This window comes from Lampris incognitus, chromosome 20, assembly GCF_029633865.1.
Source record: "Lampris incognitus isolate fLamInc1 chromosome 20, fLamInc1.hap2, whole genome shotgun sequence".
In the NCBI taxonomy this organism is placed as follows: domain Eukaryota; kingdom Metazoa; phylum Chordata; class Actinopteri; order Lampriformes; family Lampridae; genus Lampris; species Lampris incognitus.
In genome coordinates, this window is record NC_079230.1 from 5,272,855 (window position 1) to 5,287,697 (window position 14,843).

General features: G+C 43.0%; 1 protein-coding gene across 1 annotated transcript; it reads left to right on the top strand.

Moving 5' to 3' along the window:
- The first annotated feature begins 440 nt into the window (after positions 1–440).
- On the top strand, positions 441–10,645 carry LOC130130963 (zinc finger protein OZF-like). Its single transcript, XM_056300827.1, has 4 exons — positions 441–489; positions 3,639–4,697; positions 4,953–5,198; positions 10,512–10,645. The coding sequence occupies exons 1-4, from the start codon at positions 441–443 to the stop codon at positions 10,643–10,645; spliced, it is 1,488 nt and encodes a 495-aa protein (XP_056156802.1).
- The last annotated feature ends 4,198 nt before the right edge of the window (positions 10,646–14,843 follow it).

Below are 14,843 nucleotides of genomic sequence, written 5' to 3' on the forward strand. Positions count from 1 at the left end.
TGAGGTTTGTTACAGTGATTTGTACCGATACTGCTTCGTCTGACCATGTTGGCAGTGCTTCCTCCACAGCTTTTACATGACCTTTAACCTGGTCTATTTCTGCGTGGATTGCGGTTGTCGTGTTAGTAATTTCAGTTTACACTGCCTTTATTTCATTTTTCTGACCTTCGAAGTCATCCGCTAAAGCCCTCTTCAGCTCTTCTCTTGTCACAGAGGATATATCTTTTCTTAATGAGAAGAGGACATCAGCTTTGATCGATGCAATGTCCATGGTTGGACTTTCCGCGGGTGTGGGTGGGGTTTGATCGGGGTCACCTGAACGACCGTCGTATTTATATTTCTAATATTGGATGCCATCCGTGTTGGTTTTACTTTTCTTCAACTATACTTTGGTTTATCAATTATAGATTCAATTGTTTTGCATATTATTTACAATGACGATGTCGTTAAAATGTGGAATTAGTAAGGATTTTGCAGGAGCCCTGAAAAGTAGGTCTTACTCCATTTGCTGCTTGACCGACATTCTGTGTTTTTGCCTTTTAAAACAATCTCTTGATTAGAATACATTATGGTTGTTTTTGAGCGTGAAATACTTCAGAGACCCTCATCCATGCCTTCATCACCTCCCGTCTGGCATATTGCAATGGAGTCCTGTCTGGGTACCGAGCAAAGCCCTAGACGGGCTTCAGTATGTGCAGAATTCAGCTGCCAGGGTGCTCACCCGCACTAAGCCCTGGCAACACATCACTCCCACCCTTGTCCACCTTCACTGGCTCCCAGTCAAATCATGCATTTTTTTATAAAATCCTCCTTCTCACCTATAAATCCCTCTATGCCCATACCCCCCAGTACCTATCAGACCTCCTCAACCCTTATAGTCTGTCCCGGAATCTTCAGTCCGCAGACACGGCCCTACTTTCCATCCCCCACATCAGCATGCGGAATTTCGGGGATCGAGTCTTTAGTGTGGCAGTCCCTACCCATTGGAACTCTATTCCAGCAGAGATCTTCAATGTTGCTTCTTTGGACAATTTTAAAAGACTACTGAAAACCTACCTTGTTACTAAGGCATATGGGCTGTAGTGTTTTGATTTTTGTTTAATCTTTTTTTGTTGTTGTTGTTATCCAGTGTAAAGCGTCATTGGGTTCCTTGAAAGGCACTATGCAAAATAAGTTCTCGTTGTCGTTGTCGTTAGTCAACTTGTTCCCCAGAAAGTTGAACCAGTTCAACTGGAAATGATATGTAGTGGGAGAAATGTTTCATCACTCATCTAAGTGACCTCTTCAGTCTCAACTGACTGTGCAGGTATCCCCACTGTTATAGTCAGTGGCATAATGACTGAAAACAGCAATCGGTTTCATGTGCAAATTGCCGTGACCATTAACTAGAGTTACAATGGCCATATGTACTATTCACAGAGGTTTAGGGAATAGTTGCAATCGCAGCATTGTTAGATGGTGACACATGGTCATTCCCACTTCACGCAGATTGCCTCTTTGCCTCCCCGTTCAAACTAGTGTTCCTCCCTCTCAAGGATGTGCACATCCTCATTCTTCAAAGAGTGGCCACAGGCCTGTAGATGGGTGTAGACTGTGGAGTCCTTGGCTGACAAGGTCTCTCTTCTGTGTTGTGCCATCCTTTTTGCCAGTGTCTGTTTGGTTTCCCCGATGTACAAGTCACGGCAATCCTCCCGGCACTTAACAGCGTACACTATATTGCTCTGTTTGTGCCAGGGGACCCGATCCTTGGGGTGGGCCAGTTTCTGGCACAGCGTGTTTTAGGGTTTGAAAGCAACCAAGATGCGGTGTTTGAAAAATACACATTTCAACTGTTCTGACACTTAGCTCTTTTCTGCAGCAAGATGAGTCAAGACTTCAGGCAGCTGCTGGCCAAAATCAGCTACAGTGGATGGACCAATGTGGCGAGTGGCAATTACATCTATGCTGACATTAACAGGACAGGCCAATAATGCTTCAAATTTGATGAGACAATGATCTGGCATAGCAGATGTGTTTGGCAAGACATTCAGATCAGAAACAGCTATCACTTAAAATCAAATCAAGGGTGTTACCACTGCAATGAGTCGACTCTTGAAGAATCTGAGCAAACCCAAAAGTATCAACAAGCACCAGAAAGGCTTTAGTAAGAGGATCAGCAGCCTTATTCAGATGAATATTGAAATCACCAAGAATTTGAATCTCATCAGAATGAGTAAGAACACCTGAGACAAATTCTCCAAATTCTTAAAGAAATAGGGAGTAAGAGCCAGGAAGTCGATAGAGTAGCACATTCTGGATTTAGCCCAGTCTATTCGTGGATGAGGGAGATGGACTTAGAATAAGAGCCCCAAAAGATTGGAATTTAGATTCAAGTTTAGAAGTTAAATTGAAAATGGACTTATATATTAAGGCAACACTCCGACCTTCTTTATTTGTCTGAGCTACATGGGCATAAGTATAGTCGGGTGGGGAAGCTTCATTTAAGGTAAGGAAAACATTTGGTTTCAGTCATGTTTCACATAACCCAATCAAGTCAAAACTATGTTCAAGAATCAGATCATGTATTAGTAAAGCTTTGGTAGACAGTAATCTGATGTTTATGAAACCAAATTTAAGCATCTTGTGGAAGTCATCAGTAGTAGGCACAACTTTAGAACTGCCAATAGATGAAATATTAATTGGAATTAGACACCATATATTATTGGTTGACAACTTTGATGATCTACGCTTTGGATGAGATGTGGTCACACTTTTAATAACAGTAGATGTTTGATTCTGTAGTTTATTAGATACGTTGTTGCACATTTCACCACTACCAGTGGTAGGAATGATTATTAGATTATTGTGATTCACACATTTAGGAGAGGAGAGCTTGGTAGCAATACAGCAGGGTAGGGAGACGGTCTCAATGTTATAGACCAAGCTGTCAATCTGATTATCTACACTATGAGAAATTCCCTGACTAAACATATTAGCTAAACTAGTTGACTCCACAGCCACACTAGGTTTAAACCTAACAGGCTGTAATGGCACATCTTGTCAATGTATCTTGGGTAAACCATACAGAGTAGGTGTAGTGTCCACTGGGTATAATCTATCCTACAAGATTCTCTCAATAACATTGAATGTTCTACCACTTTAGACAATCTGTCAACTTTTTCTTGTAACCACTGCCTGGATCTTTCAGGGGCTCAAGTAGTTATGTCGCTAAGTAACTTCATGACTTTCACATGTCTGTCTGGTTTAATATTGAGGGTTTTTTTTAAGTACATCTGTTGCCATCATACAATGCTGTGATTGCAACTGTTCCCCAATACTCTATTAATAGTACACATGGCCATAGTAGTTCTATTTAATGGTCACAGCAATTTGTATATGAAACCAATCGTTGGTTTCGGTCATTATGCAACTGTGCTGTTTGTAAGGTTGGGGGATACCTGCAGTCAGTTGAGACTGATGAAGTTACTTAGATGAGTCATGAAACATTCCTCCCACTAAACGTTGTGTCCAGATGAACTGATTCTACTTTCTGGGATTTCCTTACCTGGATTATTGAGCATGCATCAAGATATTCAAGTTGTTATTGCTCATAACTTCATTTAAAAGCATCCAGTAATGCATTTTTTTCTCACCTCCAGACTTCAAGCAGCTCTTAGTTTCTAAAGAGGAGGTTCACTCTATGAAGCAGGAGTGGAGCCCCAATCTGGGCCAGGGGGAGCCAGATCTCCCACACATTAAAGTGGAACTGGAGAAGCTCTTGATCAGCCAAGAGGGAGAGCAGCTTCAAAAACAGGAGGAGGCTGATATCAAGTTTCCATTCACTCCTGTCCCTGTAAAGAGTGAAAGTGATGAAGAGAAACCTCACTCCTCACAGCTTCATCAAAGCCAAACTGAGGAGGACAAACAGGTAGAGCCTTCAGACAGCACTTCAACTGAACAGATGAAAACAGAACCTGATGGAGAGAACTCTGGACTGTCAGGACCAGACAGTAACCTAGATCAGGATGGTGATTTAGAACCAACTCGTGATGGTGAGTCCATTCCTTCAGACTATTGTGAAAGTGAGACTGAAGACAGTGATGACTGGAACAAAACTAGAGAACCTCGGTCCGGTGTGGATACAAAAGATAACAATGAAATAAGTCATCAGAGATCTACTGAGAAAAAACCGTTCACTTGCTCAATCTGTGGTAAAGGGTTTTCTCAAAAAAGAGTTCTGCAGACACACATGAGAACACATACAGGAGAGAAACCTTTCATTTGCTCATTTTGTGGTAAAGGATTTTCTCAAAGAGAAGAAATGCAGAGACACACAATAAGACATACAGGAGGAAAACCTTTTAGTTGCTCAGCCTGTGGCAAAAGGTTTTATCAAAGACGAGATATGCTGGCACACATGAGAACACATACAGGAGAGAAGCCATTCACTTGCTCAGTTTGTGGTAAAGGGTTTTCTCAAAGTGGAAATATGCAGGCACACTTGAGAACACATACAGGAGAGAAACCCTTTAGTTGCACCACCTGTGGTAATGGGTTTAGTAGAAGCGAAAATTTGAAAAAACACATGAGAACACATACAGGAGAGAAGCCATTCACTTGCTCAGTTTGTGGTAAAGGGTTTTCTCAAAATGGAAATATGCAGGCACACATGAGAACACATACAGGAGAGAAACCCTTCAGTTGCTCAGTCTGTGGTAGTGCGTTTTCTCGAAGAGGAGAAATGAATAGACACATAAAAACACATACAGGCGAAAAACCCTTTAGTTGCTCAGTTTGTGGCAAAAAGTTTTACCAAAGAAGAGATATGCAGAGGCACATGAGCATACATACGGGAGAGAAACCTTTCACCTGCTCTGTTTGTGGTAAAGGGTTTTCTGAAAATGGAAACATGGAGGCACACATGAGAACACATACGGGAATGAAGCCATTTAGCTGCTCAGTGTGTCGTAAAGGGTTTTCTCAAAAAAAACTTTTGCAGATACACATAAGAACACATACAGGAGAGAAACCTTTTAGTTGCACTGTCTGTGACAAAGGGTTTAGCAGAAGCGATCATTTGAAGTCACATGTCAGAATACATATGGGTGAGAAACCGTTTGCTTGCTCAGTCTGTGGCAAAAGGTTTTCTGAAAGAAGAGATGTGCAGACACACATGAGAACGCATACAGGAGAGAAACCTTTCACTTGCTCGGTGTGTGGTAAAAGGTTTTCTCAAAAAAGAGTTGTGCGGACACACATGAAAATACATACAAGGGAGAAAATCCCTGTTGGTGTCAAGATTGTGGTGAAGGGTTTCGGCAAAAGGACTTTCAGACAAAGCACATGACATCACAGAAGAAAATGGGATTACTTCGCGCGTCTTGTGAAAAAAAATTGTTCACATGCCATGATCAGATCATGATTTGAATTTGTGTACTTATGTCCTATTCGCACAGTACTAGTATTACCTGGGACCTCTAGTAATTGTAATATTTGCAGAGGTCATCTGTGATCTTAACACTTGCAAACCTGCAAAAAGACCCCAATATGTATTTGGCGTATTCGACGTTAAATAATTTGTCGTTTTTATTAGGACAGTGACTTGAATTGATCAATTCAATCCTCATTCCTTCTCTCGCTGTGTCTCTCTCACACATGCACACACACACATACACCTCTCTGAATTGTGCCAAGTGGTGGTAACCTTCTCTCAAGTCATAAAACCAAACGTTCCTTTAAGATTGTTGGCAGCCATACCAACATGTACCCTGGCTCTGCCAAATGACATAAGCTAAGCAGGTGTGGGCTTGGCTAGTACTTGGATGGGAGACCTCCTGGGAAAACTGACCTGCTGCCGGAAGTGGTGTTCATAGGCCAGTAAGGGGCAGTCTTCCTTCTGGTCCTAATTAAAATAACAGCAACTATCAAATCCCAATACAGTGAGGGGGACACTGTGCTGTAGGAGATGCCGTCCTTAGTATGAGACATTAAACCGAGGTCCTGGCTCACTGTGGCAATTAAAGATCCCACGGCACTTATCACAAATAGTAGGTGGTCCCAGTGTCCTGGCAAAATTCCCAACCTGGCTCTCTCCATGTGGCCACCTAATCATCCCCCCATGTAATTGGGTCAATGACTCCCCCCTCTCAACCTCGAGCTGGTGTGTGGTGAGCGTTCTGGTGGAAAATGGCTGCCGTGCATCACCCAGGTGGTGCTACACATTGGTGGTAGTTGAGGTGAGTTGCCCCCTTCAATGTGAAGTGATTTGGGTGTTTAGAAAACTGCTATATAAATGTAATGACTATTATTATTATTAAATGTAATTCCGTGTTTCTGTACATGATTAAAGTGATTTTAATTCATTGTTTAACCCTCTAGTGAACCAACTAATATTACTCAGCAAACAAGTTCATCAACTATTATCTAACACCCGTGATTGTATCACTTAAACTGGCTGCGATATTGGTTTAAGATTTTAACTGCCTTCCTGCCATGTAGCTATACTGCCACCTAGTGACCATAGGTGGTTAGATCGCTGATCAAACTATATTTTTTTAACCTACCAGTCTCTCTTTCGTTTTACTTTATTGATGTTATTCAGTTAGTCATCTCTTAAGGTTGTATTTTTATCATATGATAATCAGTGAGTTGATCTGAGCTTTCTCCTATGCTGCACCCAAACTCTGGTCCTCCATTCCCCGTCACATCCACTTACTGGACTCCAGTACCGAATCCAAAACTGCTCTTAAAACCCTTTTTAACAAGTATATTCACTTTAACAGCATCAAACTCATTGTTTTCAACTCCTGCTGATGTATGTGCTGTTGCTGCACTCATGTTTTTTACTGCTTTGTTTTATTGTACTTGATGTAAGGTAAGAGTACCTTTAGTGTCATGAAAGGCACCTTTAAATAAAATGTTTATTGTTATTATTATTATAACACCAAAAGAGACCATCATTTCATCCGCCTCCATAATGATGTCCTTCACCTTATCCACAAAATCCATAGTGTTCTGAATGTGTTCATTAGTGTTTACCAGCGGTTTAAGAACAGATGCCAGAAACTTACAAGTGTTATAGGTCACTGAGTTAATCATACAAACAATTGGCCGTAATGGCACATCCTGTTTATGTATCAGTTTCTGCTGGGTACAAAATTCTCTCAATAGCATTTACTGTTCTAACAACTTCAGACAATTTTGGTCTGACACCCTTAAAATGGTGAGGGAATATGAAAGGATGGCTCGGAAGATTGCAGACTACAGAAACCACTTGCGATTCAATCTGAGATGCAGACAACACAGGCTCATACCCACTAGCCTGCGCCTGTGTACCACAATGAAAGGACATAGAGCAGACAGAATCATAGAGAAGGCACAGGATCAACGCCTGAATGAAAGAGTGAGACAGGTCCATTTCACTATTGAAGGGCTGAAGGAAAAATCTGACCAACTACTCCAGCAAATAACATCCCACTTGCCTGGTGCAGTCTTGAAGAGGATTACTGATTTCACCAAGAAAGCCCAACTATCTCAACACCACAAAACCAAAGAAAGGCAGACGAGGAAGTTTCAAAACTTACAGCGATGAACCAGCAACACTAGCCAAGCAGATATACTTACTTGGAGACGAAAGACAGAACATCCCACACAAAACGGAATGCAGAACAGATGGACCAAGAATCTGTCGGACAAGGTACTTTCACAGTCAGAGAAGGAGGTCTTAGCCAAAGGACTGAACTTCGCCGTGACACCCAAACAACTACCTATAGTTGACATCACATCCACAGAATCAGCCATAAGGAAAAACAAGCTAACGGAAACCGAGGCGGAACAGCTTAGGTTAAAGGTATCGGCAGCTCTGTCCAATGCAAAACTCCCTCCTTCCAACCTAACCATGGAGGAAAGGAAAGCTGTGACAGCCCTGAGCAAGGATGAAAACATCACTATCCTTCCAGCAGATAAGGGGAGATGCACGGTTATCCTCAACACAACAGACTACCACGCCAAGATCACGTCATTACTCAGCGACACCGACACCTATGAACCTCTGAGACGTGACCCTACTAGTGGTTACAAGAGGAGAATAATAGAGTACCTATAGAAACTACAGAAAGGAGGAACCATTGACCGGATACAATACCACCGTCTCTACCCACAAGATAACATTCCATGCATATATGGACTCCCAAAGATCCGTAAAGATGGAGCCCCCCTCAGGCCCATCGTCAGCAGCATAAACCTCGGTCATGTACAACATTGCCAAACATATAGCCAACATTTTGACCCCTTTAGTGGGCCTAACACCTCACCATATCCAAAACTCCATTGACTTTGTGAACAAGGTCCAAGGCGTAAAACTGGAACCGAATGAAACCATGGTATCCTACGACGTGACCTCATTATTCACCTGCATCCCAACCATGGAGGCTTTGGAAACTGTGAGGCAACGTTTGCTATGGGACGACACCCTCCACTATAGGACCAACCTCAGCCCAGACCAGGTTTGCCAACTACTGGACCTTTGTCTGAACACTACATATTTCCAATTCAGGGGCCAGTTTTACAGACAGAAACACGGCTGTGCAATGGGCTCACCAGTATCGCCCATTGTGGCCAACTTATATATGGAAGAGGTAGAACACAGGGCCCTGAACTCCTTCAGAGGAACACATCCGAGCCACTGGTTCAGATATGTGGACGACACATGGGTCAAAATCCAAACACAAGAGGTGCAAGCGTTTACCAAATACATCAACTCAATGGACAAGAACATTAAGTTTACAAGGGAAGACGTAAAGAACAACAGTTTGCCCTTCTTGGACTGTGACGTCCACACTGGGGAAGACAGGAGCCTCCACATTGGGGTTTACAGGAAACCTACACACACAGACCAATATCTACTTTTCGACTCACACCACCCTCTGGAACACAAACTGAGCATCATCAGAACTTTGCAACACAGAGCTGACAATGTGCCCAGCAGCACTCAGGCCCAACGAGAAGAACACAAACACCTGAGGGGAGCTTTAAAAACCTGCGGCTACCCCAGTTGGACCTTTGTGAAAACTGCAACACGTTCCAAAAAGACCAACCAGGTGAGCGATGAGAAGAGGAACAGAAGGAATAACATAGTCATCCCGTATGTTTCTGGGGTCTCCGAGAAACTCAGGAGAATTTTCAACAAACACCGCATCCCGGTATACTTCAAACCCAGCAACACACTCCGACAAAGACTGGTTCATCCCAAAGACCGTGTACCACACACCCGGAAAAGCAATCTGGTGTATGCCGTACAATGCAATGAGGATTGCACTGACCTATACATAGGAGAAACCAAACAACCACTACACAAATGGATGGCCCAACACAGAAGGCCAAACTCCTCAGGACAAGACTCAGCAGTCTATCTACACCTAAAAGAGAAGACACACTCCTTCGAGCACAGCGACGTACATATTTTGGACAGAGAAGATAGATGGTTTGAAAGAGGGGTGAAGGAAGCCATCTATGTGAAACTGGAAAAACCATCCCTCAACAGAGGAGGAGGTCTGCGACACCACCTATCTCCCACTTACAATGCCATCCTTTCATCTCTACCCAGGAGACTCAAGAAGCCTAGCCTCCAAGAACAACAGTCGGTCACTAACGGCTCCAACAACTCTCATGACCACTGAATAATGAAGTCGAAACTAACACCCCCAACGACCGTCGCTGCTAAACAAATGCAAATCAATAGCTCCGATGGCGACGGACGCGGCCAAACATCGGTACACAAACGAGTCACTCATATCTATGGCTCTGTTAGCGACGGGCGTTGGTAAACATTGGAACACAAAGAGCCATGGACATCTATAGCTCTGACAACGACTCCTAGAGGATAAATTCTGAGTCTCATCACCAGCCAGTCAGACTAGCTTGGTCTAGTCAGAAAGGCACGAACTGAGGAAGCCTCTTGGATGAGAGGCGACACGTCTTCACGGATATATACCAAGTCCAGTTGCACTTGATTCAACTCCTTTGGATAACTTCAGACAATCTATCAACTTTTTTCTTGTAACCACTGTCTGGATTTTTCAGGGGCCCATAAGTAGTTATGTGACTAAGTAACGTCATGACTTTCACATGTCTGGTTTAATATTAAGAGGCTTTTTTTTAATTTGTACATCTGTTGCCATCGTATAATGCTGTGATTGCAACTATTCCCCAATCCTCTGTTAATAGTACACGTGGCCATTGTAATTCTAGTTAATGGTCACAGCAATTTGTAGATGAAACCAATCGTTGGTTTTGGTCATTATGCAACTGTGCTGGTTGTAAGGTTGGCGGATACCTGTAGTCAGTTGAGGCTGATGAAGTTACTTAGATAAGTGATGAAACGTTCCTCCCACTAAACGTTGTGTCCAGATGAACTAATTCAACTTTCTGGGATTTGCTTACCTTGATTATTGAGCATGCATCAAGATATTCAAGTTGTTATTGCTCATAACTTCATTTAAAGCATATAGTAATGTTTTTTTTCTCACCTCCAGACTTCAAGCAGCTCTTAGTTTCTAGAGAGGAGGTTCACTCTGTGAAGCAGGAGTGGAGCCCCAGTCTGGGCCAGGAGGAGCCAGATCTCCCACACATTAAAGTGGAACAGGAGAAGCTCTTGATCAGCCATTAGGAACAGCAGCTTCAAAAACAGGAGGAGGCTGATATCAGGTTTCCATTCACCCCTGTCCCTGTAAAGAGTGGAAGTGATGAAGAGAAACCTCACTCCTCACAGCTTCATCAAAGCCAAAATGAGGAGGACAAACAGGTAGAGCCTTCAGACAGCACGTCAACTGAACAGATGAAAACAGAACCTGATGGAGAGGACTTTGGACTGTCAGGACCAGCCAGTAACCTAGATCAGGATGGTGATTTAGAACCAACTAGTGATGGTGAGTCCATTCCTTCAGACTATTGTGAAAGTGAGACTGAAGACAGTGATGATTGGAACAAAACTAGAGAACCTCGGTCCAGTGTGGATACAAAAGATAACAATGAAATAAGTCATCAGAGATCTATTGAGAAAAAACGTTCACTTGCTCAGTCTGTGGTAAAAGGTTTTCTCAAAATAAATATATGCAGGTACACATGAGAACGCATACAGGGGAGAAACCTTATAGTTGTTCAGTCTGTGGTAAAGGGTTTTCTCAAAAAAGACGTATGTAGACACTCATGAAAATACATACAAGGGAGAAAATCCCTGGTGGTGTCAAGATTGTGGTGAAGGGTTTCGGCAAGAGAGCTGTCATACAAAGCACATGACATCACAGAGAAGAAAAGGGGATTACTTGGCTCATCTTGTGAAAAAAAAATGGTTCACATTCCATGTCCAAATCATTATTTGAATTTTTGTACTTGTGTCCTATTCGCACAGTGCTAGTATTACCTGGGGACCTCTAGTAATTTGTAATATTTCATCAGTGTCCATAATTAGTAAATATTCCAGAGCAAATTATCTACCATATTTCGGTGAACACAGAGGTCATCTGATAATATTAGTGTGAATTGGCATCTGTTATTTGGGGTCTTTCTTTTTTTTTAAGCAAGTTTTTTTTATTTTCTCTGCGCTTCTTTTCTGCCCCTTTCCCAGTTGAGAATTATGGAGGCTTCAGTGGAAATTATAAATGAAAGTTTTAACAACATTTTGGCTGCAAATTCAGGAAACTCAACTTGATACTTTTAAGGGTACCGTCCAAATTATGTTGGTATTACCAAGTACATTGACGTTAGCTTAATCGGAGCCAAATTTCTGTACCTTGAGAGCGGGTTGTTTTTGTGATTTAAAATAAATATTAATAAGATTCCTTATGAGTATTGCAATGGATATTGTGTTTGCACAATTTAAAGAATACAACTTTGAAAGAGAATAACAGAATTGATGAGAAGGATGCCAAGCAGTGTCCAGACACCACCAGAACAGCCCAGGACCCGAGCCATGGGACCAGCATCACCATGAAAAAAAACTAGTCACACATCTTAGTGAGAGAAGGATATATAACATTAAAACTGGATAACAAAAGTATAAGGATTTTATAAGATGTATAAAAATAAAATGTGATGAGGGGGATGCCAAGCTGTGTCTGGGTGGTGACCACTGTCACCATGGAGACCTGGGAGGTGGACAGACTGCACAAGCACACAAGGGAGACTTGCATCACACCATTCACACACAGAAAAAGAGAACGGAGAAGACATCATTCAGAGAGAGAGAAAAGACATCTGAGAGAAGAGGACATTTTTGCTATAGTCAATAATCTATCTACTCCAAGCTCCCCTCGGACATCCGAAGGGAGCTTGGAGCTTGGAGCCAGTTGAGGTGGTCCGGGCATCTGATTAGGATGCCTCCTGGGCACCTTCCTTTGGAGGTTTACCCTGGCACAGCCAACTGGGGGGAGACCCTGGGGTAGTGAAGCACTCGACTTAAAGACAACTAATTGTAAGTTAAGGCAAAAAGATGAGTTTTAAGTTTGGATTTAAAGGACTCAACAGAGTCTGATTGTCTGACGGCAGCAGGCGGGTTATTCCACAAGAACGGGGCCCAATAGGAAAAGGACCTGCTGCCACCAGCTGACTGCTTTTTAACTTGGGGTACACACAGGAGCCCTGTGTTTTGAGAGCGGAGACCTCGAGATGGACTGTACAGTTTAAGGAGATCAGACAGGTAAGATGGGGCAAGCTCATTTAGGATTTTATAAGTCAGCAGAAGCACCTTGTATTCTGATCTAACATGGGTAGGAAGCCATCAAATTTTCTAGTTCTAGTTAGGATTCTAGCAGCAGCATTCTGAACCATCTGAAGACTGTTAGCACTAGCATGTGGCACACCTGGAAACACAACATTACAGTAATCAAGTCTGTATGAAACAAATGCATGTATTAGAGTCTCTGCGTCAGCCATGGACAGGAAAGACCAGATTTTAGCTACATTAGGTAAATGAAAAAGGCAGTCTCGGTGATTTCTTTAATGTGCTTATCAAAGGAAAGCCTGGGATCAAACATAACACCAAGATCTTTGGCTGCCACACTTTGTGAAATCAGAGTTGTCGATTGTTACCGCTACTTGATCAAATTGGTGTCTGTGTCTAGCAGGGCCAATGACCAGCATCTCAGTTCTATCCGAGATAGCTTTATGATTTATGAACATCAAATATCTATATGATTATATATGGCAGGCAAATTGCCTCCACAGCTTGTTAAACCCTCTCGAATTCCACCTGACACTGCTCCATCCACTGGACCGGAACCGAGCCAACCTTTTGGGTGAGGTCAGTCAGGGAACTCATCAGCTTCGCAAAGGCCGGGATGAACCGCCTGTAGTAGTAGGCCAGTCCCAGGGATGCCCTCACCTGCTTTTTCGTCTTACGCCTTGGGCTGGCCGCAATCACTGAGGTTTTATCTGTCTGGGGCCGCACCGGCCCACCGCCCAAGTGATACCCCAGATACTGTACCTACTGCCGCTTGACCACACACTTCTTCGGGTTGGTCGTGAGCCCTGCCTGCCTCAAGGACCGCCACCACCTGCCACATATGATGGTCCCAGGTGCTACTGTGGATGAACACATCATTTAAATAGTCAGCATCATATGCAGCGTGTGAACTCAGCACCTGGTCCATAAGGCACTGAAATACGGCTGGAGCTTCGAACAGCCTGAACAGAAGTGTCTGGACTGGTACAAACCATCTGTTGTAGAGAAAGCCATTTTTTCCTTGGACTCTGGAGACAAGGGAATCGGCCAGTAGCTCTTGGTTGTAAAAAAGCAAGCACAGCTGAACCGGTCCAGAAGTTCGCCGATACGCGGCATTGGATAGGCATCAAACTTGGACACATCATTCCCTTGAGATAGTCCCATCGGACTTAGGCACAAGGATTATGGAGCTATGCTAGAGATGGATATGAATTTAATATTCAATATGAATTCAATTTTAAAGTGGAACATAGTGATTTATGGAAAGGGTGAAAAAAGGATATGTACAAGTAAAAAGTGAAGGTAAATAATTCGTTTATTAATGTTAAAGTTGTTGTGATATATTGAAATTCATTTCATTGTAAATTCATTGTGTCTCCTTAGTTATTGGCTCCACATTAAGGTATTCTAAAGGAAGGAAAGGAGTTGATGAGAGCTCGTGTTAGAAAAAGAAAGAACAGAATAAGTGACTATTCTGCACTATTTGTGTAGATTGGTTTTTGAACTACCAGACAGAATCTGGATGAGTGATGGTGAGCCCAGCCCGGTGAGACTCTGGGTGGTGGTGGTGGAAGCGGTGTGGCCTACCATAGGATCTGTCCACAGAAGATGTCTGACCAGCTCCTTCATTCACTCTGACACCGGATAAGACCACGTACACACTGTTAGCTCTACCGGGTAGTGGTAGTCAACACACACACATCATACACACGACAACACCGAACTCTTGGAAGTCCAACTCACCTCCAGGAGCATCTGGGTGGGAGGTTCCTCTCAGGGGGCACTTGTTCTCATTTTGGCTTTTCATATTAAAGAGCTTATTTTTATTTTGCTTATCTTATACAAACTGCAGAGCTGCCTATGTTCTGTAAATCATGAATTGCTAATGAACTGCTAATGTTCCTAGGTGCATTCATGGATAGACTGATGTTATGGACCGGGGGACATCGTGGCTTTGCAGATGATCAATGCATCTTGACAATGGAAAGGCCCAAAATCTCCAGTTAGCGGAGAACCACAGAACTTCATGTGGAGTAGTGGCCCATGCTTTAGACAAGCATGCGCAACCGAAACCCTATTGGTGCGTCCTGAAGGACGACCTAGGCGAGGTGAGGTGAGATTATTGCTAAGGGGCAATAAAATTGTC

Excerpts from the sequence above, each read along its gene's own strand:
- LOC130130963 (XM_056300827.1), top strand. The coding sequence starts at position 441 with ATGTCGTTAAAATGTGGAATTAGTAAGGATTTTGCAGGAGCCCTGAAA. Across the intron at positions 490-3,638 it reads TTTTGCAGGAGCCCTGAAAA|ACTTCAAGCAGCTCTTAGTT; the intron begins GTAGGTCTTACT and ends TCTCACCTCCAG. Across the intron at positions 4,698-4,952 it reads CAGTTGCTCAGTCTGTGGTA|GGTTTTCTCAAAAAAAACTT; the intron begins GTGCGTTTTCTC and ends TGTGTCGTAAAG.